Below are 27,717 nucleotides of genomic sequence, written 5' to 3'. Positions count from 1 at the left end.
AGGAGAGGATGCAGAGACACAGGAGGACCATTCAAGTCAGGCACTGAAGCAGAGAGCAGCGCAAAGTGCCCCAGGGACTGTCTGCAACACAGGACTACTGCAATCAGCACTAGAACCCCCGCCAGCGACAGCTCTGCGTCAGGCGCAACCGAGGATTCGAACTCAGGACCCCCCATGAGAATGGAGAGAAAGCCTCTGATACTTTGTTCCCTGCTGCTGTCTATCCTGGATCAAAGTAAGTGCCCCTTAACTTATTATCCCATGGCGGCGACTCATACTGCAGTGCAGTAAAGAATACATAGAACCCTAGGAGCTCACAATCTAGTGAACCAATGAAGCTGGTAATACTGGAGCACGTTGGAGTGGTACCTTTAAAGAGACATCACGCTTTAATGCATGCATGTGGGATATGGATGATTGCGCCAATGCCAGGGTCAGGAAAACCTTTTCTTAGTCCCAAAGTGATGGTATATATTAGTGCCCCTTTAAAATAAGTTGGAGTAAGCCTTGCAGGGGGTTTGCCTTCCATCATTGATGGGAATGACATGTGCGATATGAATGTTACTCTGTAACGGGTGTAAAAAAAAAAAAGTTACAATGTATCCATCCATGCGGCAGCTTTCTAGGCTGTTACTTTGTGCTGCTTTCCAGCTGCAGAGATGTGACAGTGGAGGGTCTTTGTGGAAATGCTGCTGCTAGCACGCTGCTAGCCCACTGCTGCAATGTGGCCAGAGCGAGGGGGTGACTTCACCATCTGCAGGAAAAGCGCGATTCTTTCATTTTCTGTGTAAATGGCATGAAATGCGCTCCACTTCTGCTTCCTTTTATTTCACGCACTTAATTGGGGGTCGCACTTGGAATAATTGTTCTATTCTGAGGGTTTCGTCTCCCCCCGGAGAAGTGATGGGTCCTAATAATACTATTCTAATGAGCAATGTACTTACCTGCCAAGTTTGTTCTGCAGTAATTACACCGGGTTGCTCATGGCACTGGGGAATTATACTTTCCATTACTCTTCTGAGGCACCTCAGTGGTTGGGTTATGGACACGGTTACTCAGGGAGGAGGGGGTTACTTGTCACGCTATGCAGGCCCAGTGTCACATCTGGTTAGGCATGTCTAGTACTAGAGCCATGTAGGCTGACCCCCATTGCTGCATTCAGTACACCCAAGTGCCATAGGTGGCTGGTCAACTGTTGCTGCACCACAAGTTCCAGCTCACCCTGGAGGCTGATCGTGCTGTGCGTATGCAACCAGTCCATGCTGAGACTTATAGTACTACTACTTTTAAGAGCCGCCTAAGGCTAGGTTCACATTGCCATTGTTGGTTTTTGTCATTCGCCTCCATCCTTCAAGACGACGTAGAAAACTGCAGCGCTGGGTGCTGACGGCATGGGATGGACTCCATTGACTAGAATGGAATCCGTTTGGCTTTCGGAGAAATGTTCAAGGAAAAAACAGCATTCTGCGCTATTTTTTCCAGGTTTTCATGCTGGATCTGTGCGGGAGGATCTAAGTAGAGCCGCCAACACGAATGGGAGCCTATTCTAAGCTGAGTAGGGTCTTCCAGGGAAATACTATTAATGAGCTATGCTCAGGATAGGTCATTAGTAGTTGATTGGCTGGGATCCGCAGATCGGGACCTCGGCCAATCGGCTCATCAGGCGCCCACTGTCATTGCCGCTACACACTGGGGTACAGAGCGGAAGCTGCAGCTCCGATCCATGTGTAGTGGCCAGCGCTTGTAATTGCAGGCTGGTATCTCATTAAAATCAATGACCGCTGTGCCTGCAGGTACAAGCGCCAGCGGCTGCACAGGGGTCAGATTCTGCTCTGTGCCCCAGTGTGTAGCGGTGCTGACAGCTGATTGGCCAAGGTCCCAAGCAGCGGATGCCAGCCAATCAACTAATGAGGAGCTATGCTGAAGATATGTCACCAATAGTATTCCCCTGGAAAATCCCTTTGAAGACGTTCTGCCAAGATATAAGGCATATAATAGATATAATCTCCTATTCACAAGATCAGGCCTAACCTTATGTTTAGTGTAGTCCAACCACTGTAGACCCCACCAATACTGAGAACGAGTCCCGACAGTTCTTGTATAAATTTTGGTAAATGTGTGCATACGTGACGCACCTCCATTCATTTCAGTGGGTCTGCCGGAGATTGTCAAAGGCTTGTACTCATCAATGTCTAGCGCTCCCAGTGAGGTGAATGGAGCGGCAGCGCGCATGCACAACCTCCACTCAAACTCATGTGAAGATCTTCGAGACCCCATTCTCGTGATCGGTGGGGGTTCTAGTGGTCACTCACCCACTGATCATAAACTTATCCCTTGTTCTGTGGCTAGGGGCTAACTTTATATCTTGGCACAACCCCTTTAAACAATATACACTGGTATAACCTGTATGGGCAGTATATCCAATGGTAGTCATAGTCCAATGAGGCTGCAAAGCTCTGAAACTTACTGCTGCAGACAATGATGTGCAGTTAAGGGGTTAAGCACTGCACACTACATCCTTATCACTTGCCCCCTCCCCACCATACTTAGTCACCAAGATGTCCTGCATTTAGACCTTTCATCTTATTGGCAGGGAGTCATAAAGGTTCACATTGCAGAAATGTCTGTCTGTCAGCATGGCAGGGGCAGCAGACAAGATAACACACTGGACCAAACCTGCCGCTTTCATCTCATGGTGGGCAGTGATGCTGATAACACAGTCTGGTGGGACTCAGGTATGTGAGACAGGGACCAGGCCGGCCTTATCAGCTCATGAAATAGTTTGGTCTCACGGGAATTCTGCGCCCCTAACAATACCCCACATTGTCCTAATAGGGCTCAGCCTGTCAGACATATCTCAGCGGTGGCTCTGGCACGAGCGATGACATTATGATGGAAGACATATTATCCTTTCCCTATAATAAAACCTTTGCGGTTATCAAACCTTCCCTCCCCTCGGCCGCTGCTGAAGACTTTATTAGGTAGCGTTTTCCAGGACAGTTCCCATAGACTACTCATTCTTCTCCAGCTGTTTCGCAGCTAATATTGCCTTGGATGATGCAGGTTGCTTCACGGTATAGAACCCCATGCAATATGGTTGATCAATTAGCCTACAAGACCCCTTTAATCTATGTCTCGTGGACAAGCATGGATGTCGGTGGAGGTGATGGTAGATCACACTGATGGACCCATCATTGTATGATGGAAGAATCTTTGCAGTGAGATCAAGTACGCCATTCCCATTGATGGACCTGTCCAACATTGGCACTGGATTCATTTTCATGACCCATGAGCTCACCAGGTATTCGTCTTCTCAATTCTACTTAAGCTGGCCTAGAGCAGAAGTACCCTATATTAGCTCTTGGTCTTACCATTAAAAGTTGGCGGTATTGACCTTTGATGTACATCACTGTATGATGGTGCCACGTGTTTAGGGGTCAGACATTCAAACAATGTGTATTGGTCATGCATTGATGAGTCTTCCAAGGATCCAGAATCTTTATAGTGATGTTTAGGGTTTGGTTCCCATTGATGGACCTATGCAATAAAATGGTGTTCAAGTGCCAAAGAGACAGATATTTTAACAATAGGTATTGGTCATACATTGATGAATCCTGTAACAATTCGGAATCCTTGCCGTGAGATCAAGGGCTCCATTTCTATCGAGCGACTTATCCGACATTGGCACAGGATTCAATTTTCATGACCCATAAACACAATAGGTTTCCTCCTATGTTCTTCCTAATTCTACCTGGCTTAGAGGAGAAGTACCCTATATTAGTTCTTGGTCTTGCTATTAAAAGTTGACGCTATTGCCCTTTGATATAGATCATTGTACGATGATGCCCAAGGTATTGAGGAGCCAGATATTCCAACAATGGGTATTGGTCATGCATTGATGAATCTTGCAAGCATCCAGATTCTTTGTGATGAGGTCAAGGGTGAAGTTCTCATTTACGGACCTATCAATGCACAATGGTGCTCAAGTGCCAAGGAGCTGGATATTCCAACAATGGGCATTGGCCATGTACTGCAGAATCTTCCAAGGATCCAGAAGGTTTGTGTTGACGTCAAGTGCTCAGTTCCCATTGATGGATCTATCCAATATTGGCATTGGATTCATTTCCATGACCCATTAGCCTACCATGTTTCCTGCCATGGTTTTCTTAATTCTGCCTAAGATGGCCTAGAGTTGAGGTAACCTATATTAACTCTGGGTCTTGATATTAAAAGTTGACTCTATTGAACTTTTGATGTAGATCATTGTACGATGGTGCCCAAGTGCTGAGGAGCCAGATATTCTAACCATGGGCATTGGTCATATATTGCTGAATCTTCCAAGGATTCTGAATCTTTAGGGTGAGTTTGAGGGCTCAGTTCCCATTGACAGATGTATTACTGTATGATGGGGCCCAAATGCCAAGGAGCCAGATACTCCATTGGGGCATTGGTGATCATTGCGAATCTTTGCGGATTAGGTCAACGTCTTGGTTCCCTTTGATGGACCTATCCAACATTAGCACTGGAGTTCATTATCATGTTATGTGAACCCGCTAGGTTTCCTCCTATGGTCTTCTTAATCCTACCTAATTTGGCCTAGTGTGGATGTACCCTATATTAGATTGTAGTCTTCATATTAAAAGTCAATGCTATTGAGGTTTTAATAACGCCACCATCTTTTTTTCCTAACCAAATCAATACCAAATTGTGAAGGTCTTCCATGTTTTTTGATAACAAGTTGCCCACCAGGTGGCACCGATAGAAGAGTCATTGGTAAACCAGTCAATACAGCAATTCGTGCCTTAGATAAATACTACATCATACAGGATGTCAACAATAATAATTGGTTTACATACAAATATTTATCATTTTCCCATTAAGCCAGCTCTCTTCACCTCCAAGGTTTTGCCATAATATGCCGAACACAAGGGCTGTTGCCGTAGGAAGCATAGCTGTCAGTCACTGGTGCGAACATATGATTGACTTTGAGTAAGGTCTTGCACCCGTATGCATTAATTGAGCTGGTGATGTCAAGAGAGCTTGAAGGGCGACGCATGGACCTATACATCTGGTGGGATAATTATTCATTAGACGAACGCTTTACACATAATCTACCGAGGGTCAAAGCGCCATTTCCACATAGCAACTCAATGTATCTGCAAGAAAACCAGGTTCTAATTATAATATGTGCAAAGAGGTTTGTACAGGTTTAAGCAGAGCGTAGATTAGATGGAAGGAAATGTGTTACGTGGGCGACTTCACTCCTAGCGAAGACTTTCGAGCTGCCAGTTCCTATATCTGCCTGATACCAGGGGCTTGCACTGCTGCCCCCTCTCCAGCGAGTCTTCTCTTCAGGCTTTCAATGAAGTTTAATTTTTTTCATATGGGTAGAATGGAAGAGTCGACTACAATCCCATTGATTTACGCTTATAATGCTGACGTCCCTTTAAGTGTAACCACTCAAGTCTCCATTGAGCTGAGTGCTAATCCCTCGGCAATCACAGTTCTGAATGCAGAGATAAGCAGAACACTGAGGGATGGGGGTAGTTGTTCTTCACAAAGTCTTCTTAGAGACTTCTATCTCTGGCTTGGCCACTTCAAGATCTCATTAGGAGAAGCATCTACTCTGCAGGGAGGAGGATTGTGTCTGAAGGGGCATATTGGGGGCATGAAATTCTATAGAGTATCAAGATGTATAAACTCAAATCAAGCAGTTATGGCATCAAATACCAGAGGCAGCATCATGTATTATCATCTTTATACGGTGCTGACATATATTGTAGGTCCGTGTCCCCACATTATGATTTCTCAAGCATGTACGATTTCATCGGAAGCCAATGAACCTCATCAGTTTTGGGAGAACCTGGGGGAAATTCATAAGGAGAGCATGAAAAAGGTCTACAGTCATGTTGCGCTGGTCAGTGAAGGCAGTGAAGGCAACGATGCTAACCCCAATGGAGTATGTAACGTAGAGGGAACCTTCAAAAGTAGAACCAAACTTAAAGGAGTTTTTCAGGACTTAAAGGGGTAGTCTAGGCTCTATTGAACTGATGACCTACTTTCTGGATTGTCCATCGGTAGTTGATGGAACGGAGGTCTGCCACTCGGAGTTACTGTCCATCAGCCGATCGTCCGGTCTGCTGTCCAGTAGAGTGGGCCAGATGTTGTGATCAGTGGACTGGGAAGGATGTGGGAATCAATGAAAGCAATGGGAGTGCCATGATACAATCCCACTTCCTGCCCAGGACAGGATGTCAGCACCAGGAGCAGAATGTGGAATAGTAGCGCAACTCTGATGACAGCCAGACGATTATCTGACGGACAAGTGTCTCAAGTGGCGGATCCCTGTCCACCAACTACTGATGGCCTATCTAGAGTACAGGTATTCAGTTGATAAGAGCTCTGAATACCCCTTTAACTATTGATCACTGGGGATCCGGTGCACGTGATCGCCATTGATCAGCTGTTCGGTGGATCCGCTGTGAGTGTGGACTGATCCAGAAGTATACAGCTGTGTCCACAATGTAACAGCCGAGGTTGGTATTGCAGGCGCAGCTCCCATTGATATCAAGACAATACCAACCTGGTCTGCTGCATTGTTGACAGAGATGTCTGCTTTAGCTCTGACAGCGGACCTGATCGCAGCTGATCAGCGGGGAAGCCGTGCGGCGGATCCCCGCCAATCAACTGCTCAGGATAGGTCATCAATAGTTAAGTCCGTGAAAAGCCCTTTAAGGCCCTTTTTACCGCCTGATTATTGAGCATGAATGTTCGGCCAAACACTCGTTAGCTGATTATCGGGGCGTGTAAAAAAACGCACCAATCAGCCAACAAACTAGCACTTAATTTATGACCTTGAGCAAGTGAATAGGGAGATCTACAGCCAGCCTATGGGGATGAACGATCGCAATGATGCCGAGGCGCAAACATGAATCTGCTGGATAACAAGCTATTGATTGTGGTGATTACCGGGAGATTAGATCCTATTTTGTTAAGATGAGTCATTTGCTAATAAGACTCCTTCTAGACGAGTTTGCACAAGTGAACGAGCGGGTGACATCACTGCCAGCTTGTTCGCTGTCGCGCAGCCGGTTAAGACAGGCAGATACATCATTGACTCGTTCAACGAGAATCGTTCAGTCTTTCATATTAGCAAATGTGAAAGACTGAATGAGCGAGGAGTGAACGAGCCCACGATGATTTTTACGCCTGCGTAAAATGGACGAGCGAGAACGATCCCAATTCGTCTTTCAGTCGTCGGTTCGTGATTATTCTTCACTTTCGCTCATTTGAACAATTTTTTTGTACAATAGTCGTTCCGTCTAAAAGCACCCGAAAGTTTGTTCTCATGAATTAAAAAGTGTCCTCAATGCCCTTCACAATTTGTCGGATTGCAGATCATGGCAACCAATCAGAGCTCATCCTTCATTTTCTAACCTGCTGAGATAAATGAAAGCTGGAATCTGATTGGTTGGTCTGAACTAGATTTTAATTGGTTATTAAGGGCATCAAGGACACTTTCATATCTTCTAACCATACTGGATTTGGCGGGACAGCCTTGGATTTTTGGAAAGGAATGGTGTATAACAAATCACCCCTCCACTCTGGTCTGCTCCGGTCTCCCACTCACTTCCAGTCACGGTCCTCAGCCATACCAACGCTACAGCTGGGGATTGGCTACAGTGATCACATGATTGCACTTCCAAGAAGTGAGCGGCAGGCTGGAGCGAAGCGGCTCAGTAGTAGTTTTTTGTTTTTATTTCATTGCCTAGTAGGCGCATTATTACTATGAGGGTTGGTTAACACAACGGGATCCATGTTGGATTTTTCCGGATTGATTCCACCTCTTAAAAACTGCGGAAGAAATCCATCATGGCTACGCGCATGTACACCGCCGCATTTACATGCAGATTTAACCTTTTTCAATGGGAAAAATCAACATGCAGAACACACAAAGTGGATTCCGTGTGAAGTAGTGACGTCACTTTTTTTTTCCCGCACGTGGATTTCAAATCTGCGTACAGAAAAAATCTACACCGTATAGACTGAGCCGCATCAGCGCCCAACAGCCGCCTCCATTAACAGTAGACAGGAGTCGCTCAAAAATGGTTGAAAGCTTGGACGACTCACGTTTCCACGGCCGACAGTCACTTGGTTTTCAGTTCTGCTGAAAACCAATCAACTCCAACAAATGAGTGATTTATCGCCCTGACGGCGGCCGCTTGTACACGGGACGACTATTGCCTGAATTTGGTCTTTCCAGTGATAACCATCCCGTATAAAGGTACCTTAAAGGGGTTTACCACAACTTAAAACTTCTTCACAACCGCTCTGTACTTCCTGGTTGGTGTTGACCAGGACATGTGACTCCTGCAGCCAATCACTGGTTACAGCAGTGAGCTTCTGTAGGCAGTGATTGGCTACAGCCATCACATGTCCTGGTCAGCAGCAACAAGAAGTACAAAGTGGCTGTTAAGCAATTTTAGATAGTAGGAAAATCCCTTTAAGGCCACATGTGGTGTATCTGAACAAACTTTATTAGCAAATTACTATCTATACACCAGATCTATCTTATCTGACAGAAAATGGCGACCTCATGTAGGCTTCCACCTCCAATGATTTTGGAATAATTCGGCACCGTTTTTGGTTGTATTGGAAAAATAACTTTTAATTTGGTTCTTTGAAGGTGTACAAAGACTGGCGCCCAGCTTGCAGAATGTTCTAGATCTGCCTCAAAGGTGGTGGAAAACTTCCTTATTGTACTAAATTTGTTGTGTGTCGTGATTCTACCAACATGAGCCACAACCATCACCGCGATGATAAGCATGGCGGCGTTCCGTCTCACGCTACCTGCTTTCCCGTTTCTTCCTATTAGAAGGCCAGACAATCGAGCTTCTGGTCATTTCTACATGAGTCTCTCTTGGTCCTTGTATATCTTACGATTCATTCATATCCAATCTTGGTCATAGCGGCTCGATTACGCAAAAATTGTGTAAGAGGCCTGAGATGGCTGTGTTATGTTGCAGCGCTGAGGTCTTGGCTTGAATCCACCAAGGGCAACATCTGGAATTTGCATGCCTGACAACATTTGAATGACCAAATTGGGCCATTTAATGGGGTTGTGCCTAGATGGAAATATGAAGATAATAGAAAGGGGATTGGAGGGTCTCCCATCCAGGCGGATTGTGTGCCGTGCTTGTAATTACAAGACCGCCATCCTGTAATACTACATTACTGCTATAGTGTTCCTGGCTTTTCGAGGCAATATCAGCTGTTTGCCGATGGTAGTCGTTGGGTTCATCAGCTGTTTGTCAATGGTAGTCATTGGGTTCATCAGCTGTTTGCCGATGGTAGTCATTGGGTTCATCAGCTGTTTGCCGATGGTAGTTGTTGGGTTCATCAGCTGTTTGCCCATGGTAGTTGTTGGGTTCATCAGCTGTTTGCCCATGGTAGTTGTTCGGTTCATCAGCTGTTTGCCGATGGTAGTCGTTGGGTTCATCAGCTGTTTGCCGATGGTAGTCGTTGGGTTCATCAGCTGTTTGCCGATGGTAGTCGTTGGGTTCATCAGCTGTTTGCCGATGGTAGTCGTTGGGTTCATCAGCTGTTTGCCGATGGTAGTCGTTGGGTTCATCAGCTGTTTGCCGATGGTAGTCGCTGGGTTCATCAGCTGTTTGCCGATGGTAGTCGTTGGGTTCATCAGCTGTTTGCCGATGGTAGTCGTTGGGTTCATCAGCTGTTTGCCGATGGTAGTCGTTGGGTTCATCAGCTGTTTGCCGATGGTAGTCGTTGGGTTCATCAGCTGTTTGCCGATGGTAGTCGGGTTCATCAGCTGTTTGCCAATGGTAGTCGTTGGGTTCATCAGCTGTTTGCCGATGGTAGTCGCTGGGTTCATCAGCTGTTTGCCGATGGTAGTCGTTGGGTTCATCAGCTGTTTGCCGATAGTAGTCGTTGGGTTCATCAGCTGTTTGCCGATGGTAGTCGTTGGGTTCATCAGCTGTTTGCCGATGGTAGTCGTTGGGTTCATCAGCTGTTTGCCGATAGTAGTCGTTGGGTTCATCAGCTGTTTGCCGATGGTAGTCGTTGGGTTCATCAGCTGTTTGCCAATGGTAGTCGTTGGGTTCATCAGCTGTTTGCCGATAGTAGTCGTTGGGTTCATCAGCTGTCCACCCTGGGCCTTGCATTCTAAAAGCTACCTATTCAGGTGACTATCAGCTGGTGTTAAGGTACCTTAGAAGTCGTTGGCACAACCAACATCCCCAGAATGACAACCTTTAGGTGATGTTCACATATATCCCCCTTTTGCGATCTGATTTGTGAGATCACCCCGGCAAAAGCAACTTTTAGACATAAGAGAAGTGCTTGTTTCCCGTTTGCCCGAGCTGCTGACATCATCGCTCCTTCTCGCTTGTGCAGCCTCTTGAGAATCGTGCAGTTTTTGTTCACTTCTCGCTCAGTGTTTAACCGGCGCCGATTTTCATGCCGGCTGAACCTGAACGACAAATAAAAAACCTCGCATTCAAAAACTGAAGATTATCGTTCGTTTGAATGATTTTTGGACGCTTCTATTCCGTAAGTATGGAGCGTGTTTGTTCTCCCCGTGGTTGCGTGGGTTCCCATTTTCTTCCCACACTGATAGGTATGTTTATAGGTAATTAGAGAGCGAGCCTTGACAGGACGGGGTCCGAAGTGAGTGCTGGCAATCGGCGTACGGCGCGGCGGCATATGTTGGCGGTGCTGGATAAATAGATGTAAAAGAGACAGATCTGCGCCGATGCAGGAAAGCAGCTGTTATGTCGCATTAATGATATTTCCGTGACACGCCGTGTCCTGCTAACAAGTTTCTGGTTCCATTCTCACACAAATCCCCCCCAGATTTGTTCGGACCTCCCCCTCGTCCCTGTATAGAAAGAATGGCGCTGACCTCCGCACCGTATCACTGAATAGTATTCCTCACGCCCCAATAAACAGATCACAGAAAACACAAGACAAACTGTCTCTTAAACACACCATATGGTGTATTAACTTCCACTTAACACGGCTCAACCCCCCACAGGCTGCTGCTGGTTAGTGAATGGCAGCGGAGGGTAGGGGGGGGAAGCAAGGGGGCCCAAGAGCTTGCAATCACAGTGAATACTTTGTCTCCAGCAAGAAAAGCAGATCTTCTGAGCAGTTACTAATGAGAGTCGGGAGAGATAACTGTGTTTAATGGATGCACGGAGAGACTTAAGTGCAGGCAATTATTCCAGATGTACAATGCAAACCATATCAAGATGATTATTGCACCTTATAAAGTGGTTTCATCGATGCAGCGAGGCATAGCGCACAGTTAGAAAATTAACCCCGCCGCTGCCGCGTAGAGACGAGCGCTTTCCTACCACATGTGCGAAACATAACTCGCCACAGACAAACCTCGGCGCCCGCAGACGGATCATCGCACCTCCTAAAGTACATGTCATGTTATCCCTGGCACTGCCAGCTGGAGGCAAGCGGGCCAGCAAATTTGCCCATTCTTTGTCTGATTCACTGCGGCACATGGTGCGAATTTAGTGATTTTTTTTTTTTTTTAAGCGAACTGAAGTGCGGAAAAAAAAAAACTTATTACGTATATAAATATATACACAAGTCTGTCCAGTAAATACGGGGTTAATCCCCATCATATTAGTTTTAACACCCCATGAGTCCTTTCTCTGCAGATTAGAGTCCTGCTTTCCCTTCTCACTAACCCCCTCCGCCCCTCCCTCGGCGCTCATCGCCCCCCTGACCCCCCCACCAAGATTCATGCTGTCAGTTTACACAAAGGCAGAAAAAGCATGAAAAGGTGGAAAGTGGATTAACTCTAGAAAAACAGCTTTTAAAAATCTGTTAAAGCCACTCAGGGGACAGGAAGGGGCTGAAGAGACGGCCAGCGACACAAAGAGACAAGCTGGCACAAAGAGACCGCTGCATACAAAAGGATGCTTTCAATAGATAGACTGCCATGCTTAGTTTTTCAGGTGGGGGGCGGGGGGGGGGGCAAATTAATCATAGAAGACAAAGTTTAGAAAACTTCACTTTATGGATTTATTGTTTGTGATTTTATATTATTTATTAATTTATTGCAGTATTTTTTTTTTATTTAGTTTTTAGGTTTTCTTTGCACTTTCAGAAAGTCGCACAACTTTTTAATTTCTCCATAAAGTAGATGAAATATGCGCGATCGTCACTGGCTGTAGTAATGTGTGCCATCTGTCACATGTTTCCAAAATATCACTTCCTGGGGTAAAGAGAGTGACAAAAAGTGGTTAAAGTAGTTGAACCAAAATCGACTTTTAGCACCTATAGACGGGAGAGATGAGAAAAGTCTGATCGGTGGGGGTCTCGCTGTTGAGACCTCCAGATCCCTCAAAAAGGGGCTAAAGGATGAAAAGCAGGGGACCTCTTAGAGCGGACCTCAGGAATCGCCCACATCAATCAGTGAAACAGTCATGTGACTCATTTTAAAGGTGTTATACCAAAATTGACTTTTATCACCTATTTATAGGATAGGTGATAAAGGTCTCATCAATGGGGGTCAGTGATCCTGGAAATGGGAGTCCCATGTCCCCCTCCCCTCCTCACTGTGATCTCGCTGCTGCTCCTCCCTCCTCTCCAGTGAGAAGAAAATTGAATGGAGCAGCGATCACACAAGCAAGATCACACAAGCACGGTGCCGCTTCCTTCATTTTCAATGGGACCGCCATACTTGGCTATTTCTGTCAGCGACTTGGAAATGAATGGAGAGTCACCGCACGTGTGCATCCGTCACTCTGTTCCATCTTTTTCTCACTACGATGGCTGCAGTGAGCTCACAGAGAGGAAGAAAGGGGGATCCCCATTCTCAGGGTTGGTGGGGGTCTCAGCGGTGAAACGTCCACCAATCAAACTTTTATCGCCAATCATATGAATAGATGATAAAAGTCAATTTTGGTACAACCCCTTTAAAATGAGTTCCATGACTGTGTCACTAACTGATTGGGACTTTAGGCTACTCCTCAGGGCTGCTCTAAGAGCTCTCCAGGTTTTCACCCTTTAACTCCTTTTTGAGGGATCTGGGCTTCACTGCAGGGAATGCCTAGGTCGTTCCCACAGGAGTAGTCTCAGTGCAGTGAGAGCTGACATGGGTGGGTCAAAAGACAGCAGATTGTGGTCCCAAAGAGACAGGTAAATATGTAGTCCATATAAGGACAAGGTCAGGACAGACGGAGTTAATGTAAAACAGTCTATCCGGAGTTCAGGGCAAGCGGCAATCAGGAAACACTTAAAGGGGTTGTCCCGCGCCGAAACGGGTTTTTTTTTTTTTCAACCCCCCCCCCGTTCGGCGCGAGACAACCCCGATGCAGGGACGTACAGACAGCTTACCGGAGCGCTTACCTTGATCCCCGCGCTCCGGTGACTTCTATACTTACCTGTGAAGATGGCCGCCGGGAACCTCTTGCTTCGTGGACCGCAGCTCTTCTGTGCGGTCCACTGCCGATTCCAGCCTCCTGATTGGCTGGAATCGGCACGTGACGGGGCGGAGCTACACGGAGCCGCTCTCTGTCACGAGCGGCTCCATAGAAGAACACAGAAGACCCGGACTGCGCAAGCGCGGCTAATTTGGCCATCGGAGGCCAAAAATTAGTCGGCTCCATGGAGACGAGGACGCTAACAACGGAGCAGGTAAGTAAAAAACTTTTTATAACTTCTGTATGGCTCATAATTAATGCACAATGTACATTACAAAGTGCATTATTATGGCCATACAGAAGTGTATAGACCCACTTGCTGCCGCGGGACAACCCCTTTAAGTCATAAAACATACCAAGGTCAGGACAGGCAGAGGTTGGGAAAGCTGGGTACACAGACAGTGGGTTAAGACTGAGTAGCAAGCAGAATATTTACTGAGAACCTTTCCCTTAGTGCGGGAGGGTGCTTTAAATAATCCGGGAAGTGACTAGATAGGTTGGGGATGGGAAAGCTGGGTGCATGTGCTGGCCTTTTAAGAGGCAAGCTGAGCATGTTCTCAGAAGAGACCGCCAAAAGTATAGTGTTGCGTCTACCACACAGAAGACCTGGTGGATACTGACGTAAAGAGGTTTTATCGCAACTGACTTATCACCTATCCAAAGTCTGACCAGTGGTAGTCTCACCGCTTAGACTCCCACCGACCCTAAGAATGAGGGTCCCAAGTCCCCTCTGCTCCTAACTGCAGGTTTACTGCCCTATGCACAGTGAGGTGGAGAATGAATGGAGTGGCACCGCTCATGTACAACGACTGCTACATTCCACATCCTTGTGAAGGGTGCAGTGAGGAGAAGAGGGGTCACCATACACTCATTTTCGGGATCGTGGGGGTCGCAGTGGTTAGAATTATCCCTTGTCCTATCGACTGGTGATAAAAGTCAATTGTGGTACCACCCCTTTAACTGCGCATGCCATGTGCCAAACATTTATGGAGTAGTAAGTCTAGTGTAACTACATCCCATAATTGAGTTAAATGGTGTTCATAGCATTAGCGACTAATGACCGGGGGAATAAATGGAGAGCAGACCTAATACTCCTCCAACCAACAAGAAGATTTGCTGCTTATAGTCTGACCGTTCTCATCGTCACATCTATGACCAGATTTAGGGCGTCTTGATCTGATGATCAACTGAACATATTGATCGTAACGATTGCAGTCCCAGCGTAGATCCCAATGCCCATATAGAAGCGTATGAACAATGTGGCTACCAATGGTCGCCTTGTGCGGTCGGATTTGAACGGGACAATAAGCCTCCATGATACCAGAAGTAATTCGGCCTCAGCGAGGATAAAGACTCTGGATCTGGTCCAGTTTCTCGGCTTGGCTATAGCTTGGTCCAGTTTCTCGGCTTGGCTATAGCTTGGTCCAGTTTCTCGGCTTGGCTATAGCTTGGTCCAGTTTCTCGGCTTGGCTATAGCTTGGTCCAGTTTCTCGGCTTGGCTATAGCTTGGTCCAGTTTCTCGGCTTGGCTAAAGCTTGGTCCAGTTTCTCGGCTTGGCTATAGCTTGGTCCAGTTTCTCGGCTTGGCTATAGCTTGGTCCAGTTTCTCGGCTTGGCTATAGCTTGGTCCAGTTTCTCGGCTTGGCTATAGCTTGGTCCAGTTTCTCGGCTTGGCTATAGCTTGGTCCAGTTTCTCGGCTTGGCTATAGCTTGGTCCAGTTTCTCGGCTTGGCTATAGCTTGGTCCAGTTTCTCGGCTTGGCTATAGCTTGGTCCAGTTTCTCGGCTTGGCTATAGCTTGGTCCAGTTTCTCGGCTTGGCTATAGTTTGGTCCAGTTTCTCGGCTTGGCTATAGCTTGTGCCCATGCCGAATGGTGACACCTTTTATCCCACAACTGTCATTTAGCGTGGCATTCTGATGGTTTTTGATCCCGGTTGTGTGATATTTTGGGCCCTAGTATGACGAGACCTGGGAACAGACGGCGTGACAATAGTTGGACAACCGTTTGTACATGAGACCTTCATCGTACAATACCCCATCCATTTCTAGACCGATGTACGGCAGCAGCGATACGCCACATCATCCACCCTACGCAGAGAAAGCGCCATTACTGGTAGCCCATAGACATTCAATATGGAGACCCATCTTGGTCCACGTCCGTATCAGCCTACTTCCGTCCTTTCCCTTCAAGGATAGAAGGGCAGAACTACTCAGTCTACTCTTGATGTAAGAGGACAGTCTGACCTAAACCCCATCTCCCCTTACTGGACGCATGGCTTGCTTGACTGCGACATTGCGGTACAACTCAGTAGCCACACCCTCTTTCTGAAAAGTACAGAACTATATTTTTCTGCTCGTATTTTACTTCAAATCGTACTCCCCCCCCCCCCTCCCATCCCGTTCCATCTGCCATACATCACCGTCCATTTAACCCGCGGCTGAACATTCTCTGATATGAGATTCTCAATCTCCTATAAACAGTCAGTGAGCGTTATTGCGTCTTTCTCAGCCGTGTGAGAGCGCTGAAAATCGCCCTCAGCTCTTCCAAAACCTGTACATTGACTTCAAGCTTCATGTAACATTTCATTCATGAGCCGAGTACAGACGCCTTCAGGAACCCGGTAAAAAAAAAAGCGTGACTCGGAGAAGTCGATAAAATAACTCATCTTAAACCAATCAAATCTTGTGGGAAATAAGAAAATTGAAATCCGTACGGAAAGACGGCGTGAGTGAAAGTTTCCAGAGCCTGGATCTGTTGGACTTACGCAGATTAATTATTTTGCAAACGGCAAGGAGAAACAATATTGCAGAAGTTGTCGCCCGCGTTACATTAACCGCAAACCACCGTTATTGTATCTGCTCTGCTGCGTCGTTGCACTTATGGAGGAACTTTGTACAAGTTTGGGTATTAGTGAAGTTCAATGACATGCCAAAAGTCATGGGATAGTGGTATGTAAATTGGTGATGAAGTGGCGTTGCTTCGAGTGATGTCTTGGGAGCGTCCACATCTGTATAAGTTGTGAGGTGTTATCTTGTGATTGGGGTTGGACACTGACCAGCGTGCTCATGGGAAGGCAACCTGAATTATGGCAGTTGGAATGAGGCGTCAGAGTGGGTGACCGACGGATGGGACGTAACATTTCCGAAATTGTGCGGGCATTTATCATTCCTCGATCCACAGTGTCTACAGGAAATGCACCGTAGAAGACATTACCTCTGATAGTGGACAGCGTAGTGGTCACCCATGAGTTCTTGATGATGGTGACCGCCATGTATATCCCGCAGACCAGTGTAGCGCTCTTTAGCTCCCATGTGATACGGGAACAGAAGACCCACCAGAGGCCTCGGTTATCACCACATACTAGACACAACGCCCCACCTGGGCTCATCAGGTTACTAACTGGACCCTAGAGGACTGGAAAAATGTGGCTTGGTCCAATGAGTCACGGTACCAGTTGTTTTGGGCTGATGGTAAGGTTCCTGTGTGGTGTAGACCCCATGAAGTCAGGGACCCCAGTTGTCAGCAAGGCACTATGCATACTGGTGTTGGGTTTGTTCTCACAGCATGGGTTGGATCCACTGGTCCTCTTCTTAAACATATCGTTGACCGGTACTATGTTTCACTTCTTATTTTCACCCTTCATGGACTTCACATACCCCCCACAATGATGCGATATTCCAGTAGGATAATGCACTGTGCCAAATTGTCTAGAATTGGTTCGAGGAGCATTCTGGAGAGTTTCCACAACTGATATGGCCTGTACATTCACCTGACACGAGCCCAATTGACCATTCATGGGATGTGGTGAAGAGATCTATTCGCCGTTCCGTCCACTTCTGGAATCCATCGAGTTGCTGCAATTCACCAGACTAGAGAGGGTCCTGCACAATATTAGTTACTGTCCCATGACTTTTGGCATGTCAGTGTATATGTTTGTTAATCACCCATTAAAAGTAATAGAAGAGCGTCCCTAGTGGTAGGTATAATATACAGCTATCACAACTAAGTAGTATTTTTTCGTAGCTTCTCTTTCATTTGAGATCACCTCTTCACCCCCGTGACAATTGTCACCATGACTGCAGCTTCTAGGCCAAAGATTAATGTCCATTACAACCGACTGACGTCTCCAACAGCTGGCCGGACGCACAACAACATGATACCTAGAAGCTCGTCAGCACTTAAATGCATATATTTACCATATGGCAGTTGGAAAGGTTGCAGTGTGGAGGCAGCATTATTGACCTTGTCCTCATGCGCCCCCCAGCTATGACATTCAATCATCTGCTTTTTCATTTGCAGCTTTCGGGGCTCATTTTGCACAGCAACCCTCGGACGTGGTGGTCGTAGCCGGCAAGTCGGTGACTCTACCCTGCGTGGTGATTGGCTATAGAGGGACAGTCCAGTGGACAATGGATGGTTTGGCTTTGGGAGCGGAACGAGACCTTCCAGGTATTAGAAACCACATTGTATTAGTTTCTGCATGTGAGATCTTTCCTACCGGTCCTGAACCTTTCGATGCCATTTCATAGGGTGGTCCCGCTATTCCATCGTTGGAGACCACACATTGGGGGAGCACAATCTGCACATAGAAGCAGTAGAGTTGGGTGACGATGCCGTGTACGAGTGCCAAGCAACGCAGGCAGCACTGAGGTCGCAGCGAGCTTCTTTGACTGTGTTAGGTGAGTACCGGGATGGGGAAATTGCGCAAATTTGGAAAATTATTCATTTAAGGACTTTTAAGACCAGCGGAATTCTATCCTCTCTATATAGGCGGAATACAGGCAGCAAAGCCACTTCAAAACCCGCACCATCAGACAAGGGTTTTGAAGCTGCCCCGAAATCTCGCTGAATTTCCCTGCGGTCTAGCTGTGGTCATTCCGTGAGATTTCCGCAGGATTTACGTCCCGTGTGACCACAGCATAAATGTATCAGAATCCCTTAAGACCTCGTTCACGGGGTATAAGTGTGTCAGACTTTTCGGACGCGGTCTTAAACTTTACGGTATGTTCCCACGGGTCAGAAACACTGCGTGTAGAAACTCCGCAGCATTTAGGGCTCCTTCACATTGGCGACCGCAATATCAGCGCAAGAAAATCGCGGGGCAAAATCACGATTTTTTTCCCGCGATTTCTGAGCATCAGCACTGCTTTTTCTCGTAAAACCTTCACTTGCGACTTTCTTGCGTGTTTTTTTCACGCAATGCGATAAAAAGGAGGCTCTATAGGCTAACATGGGAGTTAAAAAAAAAACGCAAAGCGCAGAAAGATAGAGCACACCGCAATTTTTTTTTTCTCGCAACACTGCATGAGTGAAACCATCACAAATGTAAAGGAAACCACTGAAAATCATTGGTTTCATAACTCTACGTGTACAAATTGCGCAATTTTATCACAAGTACGAAGGCCCCCTTGCAGTGCAAGCATTGCGGATGGGATTCCAGAAATCCCATCCACACAGTGAACAAAGCGCACAGCGTGAATTGAGCTGCGCAACAAATTCTCAATCCGCAGCATGGCCTCCTACGATGCGTATTTTCGTTACGTCAAAGGTGGTGCGGATTTGGTGCAACATTTCTACTGATGATTTGCTGTGGAAATGCTGTAGTTCCCTGGTGAGACCACTAGAGGGAGCTAATATTGAGCTTTATGTAGTAAAATATTGCGCTTGTAAATTTCTTTTTTTTTAAGTGCGTATTAAATATTCATTAGAAACCGCCGGCGCTATTATTTACTAGACAAGCAGTTTTTTAGGATGTACGATACGCGGCGCCAACACACCTGGCTCCAGGACAAACACACCTTATAATGCAAAGTTATTCATTACGGCCACATGGAGGTACGCACGCAGTCATGTGACTGCACGATTCATGGGGCTTTGAAGCCCACCACATTAGCCAATCAGCTTTTAGATCCCTTTAACAGCGAGCATTTGATTGGTTGGTGGAATCAGAACTCTGACTCTCTTCTCTCTCTCTCTCAGTTCCTCCAGGAGAACCGCTGATCCGCGGCGCCCCCATATTTAACGTCCTACTTGACACCCCCTATAACTTGACCTGCCTGGCCCCTGCAGCAAAACCCGCTGCTGAGATCACCTGGTACCGAGACGGCAAACAGATGGACGGCGTGATTTACAACAAGGTGAGGATCTGAGCCGCTCGCGGTATTTTCACGTGTCGTTACGCCGTTCTGACTGTGTCTGTATTCCTCCATCATGTGTAGCAGGTTCTGTCGGATGGCAAGAGCGAGGATGCGGTAAGCAGTCTCCTGATCACCCCAAGTTTTGCGGATGCCGGTGCCAGCTACATGTGTCGGGTCAGGAACTCCGCGCTACCCGAGGGCCGGGAGAGATCCGTGACGCTAAGCGTGCAGTGTGAGTGTCAATCATAGGCGCTTATGGGTTTCATTGCTCTGGGCCCGACGGGACGCTGTTTTCTACATGGTACTACAGCGTGGCATAAAAATTGCCAAACGTCTTTTATTGTAACTTTGGCGCAATTCTGGAACATCTCAGTATAAATAAACCGCATGAATTGTCTTATTTCGTCCACAGATCCTCCCAAAGTGACACTTTCAGTGGACCCTCCAACAGTCTCCGAAGGAGGTTCTGTCACCTTCCTGTGCAGCGCAGTGTCCAACCCGGAGGTGACCACTTATAGGTAAGTCATAGGTGGCCGCTGTAATCAGCAGTTTCTGGTTGGACAGGAATGACTGTTAGGGTGGCTTTACACGGGGCAACTATTGTCTAAATACTCACTCGAAATGGGCACTAAAATGTAGGAATGACTGTGCCTTTACACGGATCGATTGTCGCTTACTTGTCCAAATTTGTGATCGTTGAACCAGTTTTGGAGAGAGTAACATTCAACTAGTCATGGAGGGAGGCAGCCTTTAGGGTCGCCGAGGGTCATGAACGACTAAACGGCTAACAACAACAACTACTGTGCTTCCCTGAAGATAAGACCCTGTCCTATATTAATTTTTGCCCCAAGAGAGGCACTAGGTCTTATTTTGGGGGGAGGTCTTATTATACTTACCTAGCAGGCTCGGTCCAGCTCCCTCCCGCTTCTCTCCGGCTGCTCTCCGGACCTCCGACACGCTTCCTGCAGTCCTCGGCCGCTCATACAACATCACTTCCGGGTTACAGGAAGCGATGACTGTGATTGGTTCTTCGACCGCTGCCACCTTATATTTTAAACCTCTCCAAAAATCAAAAATTAGGCTAGGGCTTATTTTTGGTGTAGGTCTTATTTTCAGGGAAACTGGGTAGTTCTGGGGTGTGAGGTTCTTTGACAGGTGTGTCTTTTACATTTCAACTCCTCTCCACACTTATCGGTGAGTCCACTGAATGCACATAAATACGTGTGAAGACTCAGTGGGTGTTCTTTCAAAGACCAGCAGAGACTGTTCGGTTTTCAGGAACCAATGGGCGTAAAGCTGGGAGGAGGCAGGGGGCAATCTGCGTTCAGTGGGAAGCACATGATGAACAAGAGCCGAAAGTTAATGCTTAATCATTGAAAGACGGCAATTACCTGTTTACACCAGACAATAATTAGTTCACTAGCGACTATTCTTAGGTGACCTGAAACAAAATGGTGAACATATTCTTGCTCATCATCTTGTTGGTGGCCGTGCTTATATGGAACTGTTACTTGCATTCGCTCTATCAAGCAACTATTCGGATGATAGTTGTCCCTGTGCTGTTAACACACGGGGGATGTGCTGTTAATACACATGGGGGGGGGGGGTGCTGTTAACACACGGGGGGGGTGCTACCTGCACATGGGGGGGATGTGCTGCCAACATGCAGGAGAATGTGCTGCCAACAACAATACTTTTCTGCAGCATAAACAAGGCAATCGCTCAACAAACATGCGTTGGATCATCCCTTGGCTGATTGTTGGCACATTTATACAGCCCGATGATCAGGCAAACAAATGTTTGTATGAACTATCATGCCAACTTATCGGGCCTTAAAGGGGTTGCTTCAAGATAGCATTCTCTATGATGTGTTAGGACATATAAACATCACAGTGCAGGGACCACTTCTCAGGAACCTCTCTATGCCCCAAAACGGAGAGGCACTTAGTAACAGCGGCTCCAATTCTGGTGCACCTTGTGGACGCTGCTACAGAAATGTCAAGCTGTTTGAGGAGGTGCTCAAAGCAGGACTTGGGGAGATCAGCTAATCAAAATCACCCAATGTGTATAGAGCCCCCAAATTTTCCACCAAAGGAAGTGCAGAAACCTCCCTGCCCCTATTTATCACACATCTCCATATAGGATTATGTGGTTCCTTAGTTTAGATTTTAGATTTAATATCTCTTATAACCTTATGTTGGATAAAAATATTGATATTGCCATTTTCTCTTGGCAGGTGGGCAAAGGGCGGTGTGCCCCTCTCTGTCTCAGGAGACCGCTACCATGTGACTGTAGACCACACATTTTTCACAGCTCCGGTCTCATGTGAAGTATCTAACAGTGTGGGAAGCAGCAACGTGAGCACCGTGGTCAATGTCTTATGTAAGTAGGACTTGTCCGGCCAACCTTGGTGCCCTTTCTGTGACTACAGTTCAGTGGTAATTTTGCCTTGAGCTGTGGACCTAAATAGTCTGAAATAGACTGGTTGCTAGAGACATGTTACCTGACAACTCCATTGGCTGCGGTTACAATTTATCCCTACCCACCAGACTCACAAACATGCTGAGCTGTGCAGAGCTAGACTGGCATTGTGCTGCAGTCACCAGTCCTCAGTAATCTCAGCTCTGTTAGAAGTGTGGAACCTCATTAACTCACCCGCTTATCAATATCATGTGTGATCTCTCTCTCTGCAACAGTTGGTCCACGTCTTCTAACCGAGCCTCGGCCCATGACAGTGGAGGTTGGCGGAGATGCTTCCTTCTTTTGTGGTTGGACTGGAAATCCCACCCCAACCCAGTTCTGGAACAAGAAAGGATCCACAGAGGTAATTTCACTACACTCATGCATCCATTCATGGCCTACAGCAGGTCTAGGTGTTATATTTATGGAGCCACCATAAGTTTGTGAATTCATGTCTGAAGATGTTTCTCCCTCTCTCCTGCAGGTCTTAAGTAATGGCAATACTCTGTCTCTAAACAAGGTGACCCGGGACGATGCAGGAACTTACATGTGCAAAGCCATTGTGCCCCGCATAGGTACCATGGAGAAGGAAGTGACGCTGACTGTGAGAGGTGAGGGTGATGGAGGTTCTAGAGATGGTTTATGTCTTCAGTGAGATCTATAGGAATGACTTTGAAGCGCCAGGCTAACTTCTTGCTCTTCTCCTTAGGACCTCCCATCATTACTAGTGATATAAACTACGAAACAATCCTTGGAGAGAAAACTCGTCTGGAATGTGCGGTGGAGACCACACCAATCCCAGATAGAATTGTAAGTATCTTTTGTGCCATTTAAAGGGGAACTCTACCAGAATCAGTGGCGATTCATGAGCTGGGATCTCCATAAGTGTCAGAGTCCCTGACAAAAAGATTCTTCAGAAGTACCACTGATTCTTGAAGACACTACTGCTGCTCCTTCCACATGGAAATTGGTGGGAATCCCAGCTCATCTGCCCCACCAGTATTCACTACTGACATCTCTCTCCGGGACGTCAGTAGTTAGACCAATGCAGCCTATAATCCATGCATGAGGATCAGTCCAATAGTTCCCTCACTCCACTCATCAATGTTTCCTGTAGATTTGGTCCTGGGACAAGCACAGCCTCGATGAGGGCACCTTGGGGCGTTTTTCAGTGGAGACACGTGTGACCAATAGCGTAGCTCTCTCATATCTAATCATCGATGGAACTGAGCCTTCAGATTATTCAATCCCGTACAATTGCACAGCTATAAATCAATACGGGGAGGATTCCGTTATCATTTCTCTGAAACAACAAGGTAAGTTATCTCCGTCACCATTAAATCAGTGAATTTGGCCTTGGCTCCACCTTCATCTTTAGAACTGTTCATCAGAACCTGTTCTGATTATTCTTATTTCTTGCAGCTGCCCTGCCCCTTATGCTCCTGTTGATCGCATTGGGTCTTGGGACACTCTGCCTCTTTGTACTGGTGACCATTGTAGTTCTGTGCTGCCGACGACCCCGGAAAGGTAAAAACTGCAGAACCGATCTAGAACATCACAACTTCCACTTTTATACACTGGAGACATCTCTACATCTTCTCCACTCAATGATCAGTTATAGGTTTCCTCTAGGTGCCCTGTCTTAGTCTCCAACCACACTCCAAAAGCTCTTCATAGCTAACTCACTTACTTAAAGTGTAACTAAACTTTTAAACAAACTTTTGACATGTCATAGTGATTGGTGGGGATCCGGGTACTGAGTCCCCCAAAGATTATTAAAATAAGCAGACAAAAGCGCTCATGTGACCAATGTGCTCTTTCGACTGTTATCAGCTAGTGGTCTACTGCCCCATAGACTTTCTATTGAGCCCATACATCGCTCTAAGTAGGAACGGAAACAGAAGAACGAGCTTCTGTCCGTTCGTTTTATCAGTCGGTGGTGGACTTGACATCCAGAGCACCATTGATCAAAAAGTTCTGACATGTCGCTATCACATGGCAGAAGTTTCTTAAAAGTTTAGTTATCTTCTGGAATATTCTAAAAGCCTTTGAACTTTATGAGACATTTGTCTTTAACTTTGAGTCTCCTAATAGTGATTCTGCGTCTAGGGGCGTTTTCTTGGAGTTCTTCACAAGTTCCTTTCAATTAAGCCCCACTTTTCTTCCTCTGTAGCTGTGAAGGACACCCAAATTCTAGCAGTGGAAGTTTCTGGAAGTGATCACAGTGACCGACACCCAAGTGATTCAGAAGAAGACCTGAAGGAGCCTTTGGTGAGTAATTTCAGAACAAGCATGGAGGACAGTTTCAATAGGATGAAGACTGTATTGGATTTCGGGGTTGTTTGGGTATTTTCTTCTCATACATTTGCATTATCTCCTATGTAGCACACAGATACGGAATCACGAGGAACATCACAAACTGAGCACAGTGACATTCCCGATGACCCTCAGGTACGTTGTCCTCCATCCTCTTTCAGTCTCCTCATCATCTACAGGTTCAGTTTCCACATATTTCAATAACATGGCTTTATTTCCTCCCACCAGGATCCAACCAACGGTTACTACAAAGTCCGAGCTCATGAAGACTCCCGTCCGACAACAGTTGCCTATCCAGAGTTTTCTTCTCCTCCACGTCCTCTGTACTCCGCCACATCTGCCCTCTCTCCATTCAGTCCTACCCCATCCTTACCAGGAGCCCCTAAACTGTATGACTATGCCCATCGATACGCCACAACTCCACGCCATGGAAGTGAACGTATCCACATACCACAAGGCCCTACCAGTTTGCCACCAGGTCCCGTTAACCAACCACAACCTTACGCCAGAGCCTTTTGTAGCTATGTTCGACCGGATCGTTTTGAAACTCTAGAGTCAGGTCCGACACTGTCACGTCTTTCCTACGCCTCACTCTCCACGCACGGAGATTACGGACGCCCATCGCAACAGCGGATGCAAACTCATGTGTGAATTGTGGATTTCTCTTTTATCCGATTAGCCAGCACACTTATCAAATCTCAAGTGGAACTTAGATTTAGGCTTGGGAGAAGAAAAAAAAATCCAATATCGACCATCTCGTTCTCGAAAGGTGCAAAATGGCCGCCTTATGTCTTCCTCTTGAACTTTTTGAACCTGCACTAAACAGCCTTTCATAAATATGTGTACAAACTCAGAGGCCCTATGGGCGTAAAGGTCTTTTGATAACCATTGATGGTAGGAGGTGACATGCAGTGGACTATGGGAGCAGTTATAGCTAAGGGGGTACAAATCCTGGACACAGCCCCTGCAGCTGCTATGGAGGCCTTTGAGAGGATCGGCCCAGCTCTAGTGGTCCTCATTCCCCTTTCAAACAGGCAGTATGAACCTGAACAAGGGGTCCTCAACTCCACCGGCACAGCAAAAACAGGAGGGGAGAACTTGCTCAAGGGTGTTGCTGCCTTCTCCAATAAGAGGGATGGGGACGACCAAGCACTGGGACCTTGATTGGAAGCTGTGGTGGCGTAAACCAGAACCAGGTTGGGGCCTTCTTTGGTGTCCTCTATGTTCGCCTTTGGTTCTAGCACAGTTTTCCTATAAAATCGCAGAACTGAGCACCGTCTGGGACTGTCATAAGCGCTGTTATAGTTAATATAATCTATAGTATTAAAGAGCTTCATAATCGAGCAGCATCAGGAAATCCAGCATGGATCAGCACGTATGAGGTCGATCTAGATTAGAGGCCCTGCTGGGCCTACCTGAACTGAATGCCTTTCAATTGTTACGAAGAAACAGTGCCACCCAGTGGCTCCTGTATGTACTGCAGGTGTTTTTAGTTTTTTTTCTTTTCTACCAATGAAGTGTACAGTATACATATCGTAAGATGTAAATATATATATATATATGGTGAGGATTTCCTGTATATACACATTATTAGACATCGCTTTCTTCAGCACTGTGTGATTGAGAAGGTGAGCACATTTTTACAGTGACTTATTAGGCATTTTCAGAACACGTATTGGGGTATTCTTTTCCCCTCCTATTGTTCAGTATAGTGGCCTGCTTATTATTTATTAACCACTTCCATAGCAAACTGCATAGGAGGCTCCTATTCAATAGGAGATCTTGAATTCCAAAGATTAAAGGGATCTTCCGGGACTCCAATATTGATGAACTATCCTGAGGATAATGACCACGGGGGGCAGACACTTGGAACCCCTGCTAAACAAGTGTTTTCAAAGGCACCTTTGCTCTGCAGCCTCTTTAACTACATAGCAAGCACAGCGCCATACATTTAATAGTGGTGGTGCCTGGTATAGCAGCAGGGACTCAACTGCTCTTCGGCCACATGACCGATGGACATGATGCCACAGGCCTGAGAAGAGGCTGCGCCGCTTACCTGAGCCTCACACTCTATCCAAACAGCTGAACGGTGGGGGGTCCCAAGAACCAGAATCCCACCGATCACTATCTTAAGGGAAGATCACTATTGGAGTCCCGGAAAACTCCTTTAAATTGATAAAAGAAAAAAATGATTGGATACAAAGGTGAAGGATAGAAGTATCATTTATCACATGTAGTCTGTATGAGACACCAAAATCAGTCATCAAATACTGTTCACTATCAGATTTATCTGACAGGGAAAAAATTCTATGCTGGTTGATCAGAATTTTGGATTATCAGATGTTGAATTAAAGGGATTTTAAGATTATATAATATAATATAATGGGGTACGTTTACTGCCCAGGTAGGAGCAGAGTTCTCTGCCTTGCACTTGCCTGAAGCTGTATTCACCCTCAAAGCTTCTTCTTCTTCATTTACTTTCCCTGCCTTAATTTTTCTCACTTCTTTGTACAGAGATTTCCAGGTTCTAATATCACCCCGATGTGCATATCATATTTCTAACCGCCCCGTTACTTTTTCTGAAGTGTCTATTACAAAATGCAACGACAATTGTGCTTTTTTTATATGTACAGTTATGAAAGATATTTATATTTAATTATTAAAAGATAATAATTGTCAATCGCTTCTCTTATTACTGCAATTATTGTATATACCAATTTATAACCCAGGTTAAACTGTCTGTATATATATTATATATATAGGAGATACCCAGGTTATAGCAGCATGGTCCATATCACCATATACAGGAGATGTATAACTCATAGACTGGTAGAGTTGGAAGGGATCTCTAGGGTCATCGGGTCCACCCCCCTGCTCAGTGCAGGATCGCTAAATCATCCCAGGCGGATATTTGTCCAGCCTTTGTTTGAACACTTCCATTGAATGAGAACTCCCCACCTCCTGTGGTAACCTGTTCCACTCATTTATCACCCTCACTGTCTAATATCTAATGTGTCTCCTCCCTTTCAGTTTCATCCCATTGCTTCTAGTCTTTCCTTGTACAGATGAGAATAGGGCTGATCCCTTTGCACTGTGACAGCCCTTCAGATATTTGTAGACCGCTATCAAGTCTCCTCTCAGCCTTCTCTTCTGCAAGTTAAACATTCCCAGATCTTTTAACCATTCCTCATAGGACATGATTTGCAGACCACTCACCATCTTGCTCACCATCTTCTCTGAACTTGCTCTAGTTTGTCTATGTGTTTTTTTAAAGTGGGGTACCCAGAACTGGACCCAGTATTCCAGATGAGGTCTGACTAAGGAAGAGTAGAGGAGGATAA

At 46.3% G+C, this 27,717-nt stretch overlaps 1 protein-coding gene across 2 annotated transcripts; it reads left to right on the top strand.

Annotated features, from left to right (window-relative positions):
• On the top strand, positions 1 to 27,002 carry KIRREL2 (kirre like nephrin family adhesion molecule 2). 2 transcript variants are annotated; one of them, XM_066606414.1, is made up of 15 exons: positions 1 to 235; positions 17,763 to 17,912; positions 17,993 to 18,142; positions 19,443 to 19,600; positions 19,685 to 19,832; positions 20,013 to 20,118; positions 21,837 to 21,982; positions 22,297 to 22,424; positions 22,545 to 22,671; positions 22,770 to 22,870; positions 23,178 to 23,376; positions 23,483 to 23,587; positions 24,234 to 24,331; positions 24,446 to 24,511; positions 24,605 to 27,002. In XM_066606414.1, the coding sequence occupies exons 1-15, from the start codon at positions 175 to 177 to the stop codon at positions 25,025 to 25,027; spliced, it is 2,166 nt and encodes a 721-aa protein (XP_066462511.1). In that variant the 5' UTR covers positions 1 to 174; the 3' UTR covers positions 25,028 to 27,002. The 2 variants fall into 2 exon arrangements, with proteins under 2 accessions (XP_066462511.1, XP_066462510.1); XM_066606413.1 differs by having other exon boundaries at positions 19,682 to 19,832.
• The last annotated feature ends 715 nt before the right edge of the window (positions 27,003 to 27,717 follow it).

This window comes from Eleutherodactylus coqui, chromosome 6 (assembly GCF_035609145.1).
Source record: "Eleutherodactylus coqui strain aEleCoq1 chromosome 6, aEleCoq1.hap1, whole genome shotgun sequence".
NCBI classification, from domain to species: domain Eukaryota; kingdom Metazoa; phylum Chordata; class Amphibia; order Anura; family Eleutherodactylidae; genus Eleutherodactylus; species Eleutherodactylus coqui.
The sequence above is the reverse complement of the archived record's forward strand: the minus strand, read 5'-3'. Positions and strand labels throughout refer to the sequence as shown.

Excerpts from the sequence above, each read along its gene's own strand:
- KIRREL2 (XM_066606413.1), top strand. The coding sequence starts at position 175 with ATGAGAATGGAGAGAAAGCCTCTGATACTTTGTTCCCTGCTGCTGTCT. Across the intron at positions 18,143-19,442 it reads AGCTTCTTTGACTGTGTTAG|TTCCTCCAGGAGAACCGCTG; the intron begins GTGAGTACCGGG and ends TCTCTCTCTCAG. Across the intron at positions 24,332-24,445 it reads AAGACCTGAAGGAGCCTTTG|CACACAGATACGGAATCACG; the intron begins GTGAGTAATTTC and ends TCTCCTATGTAG.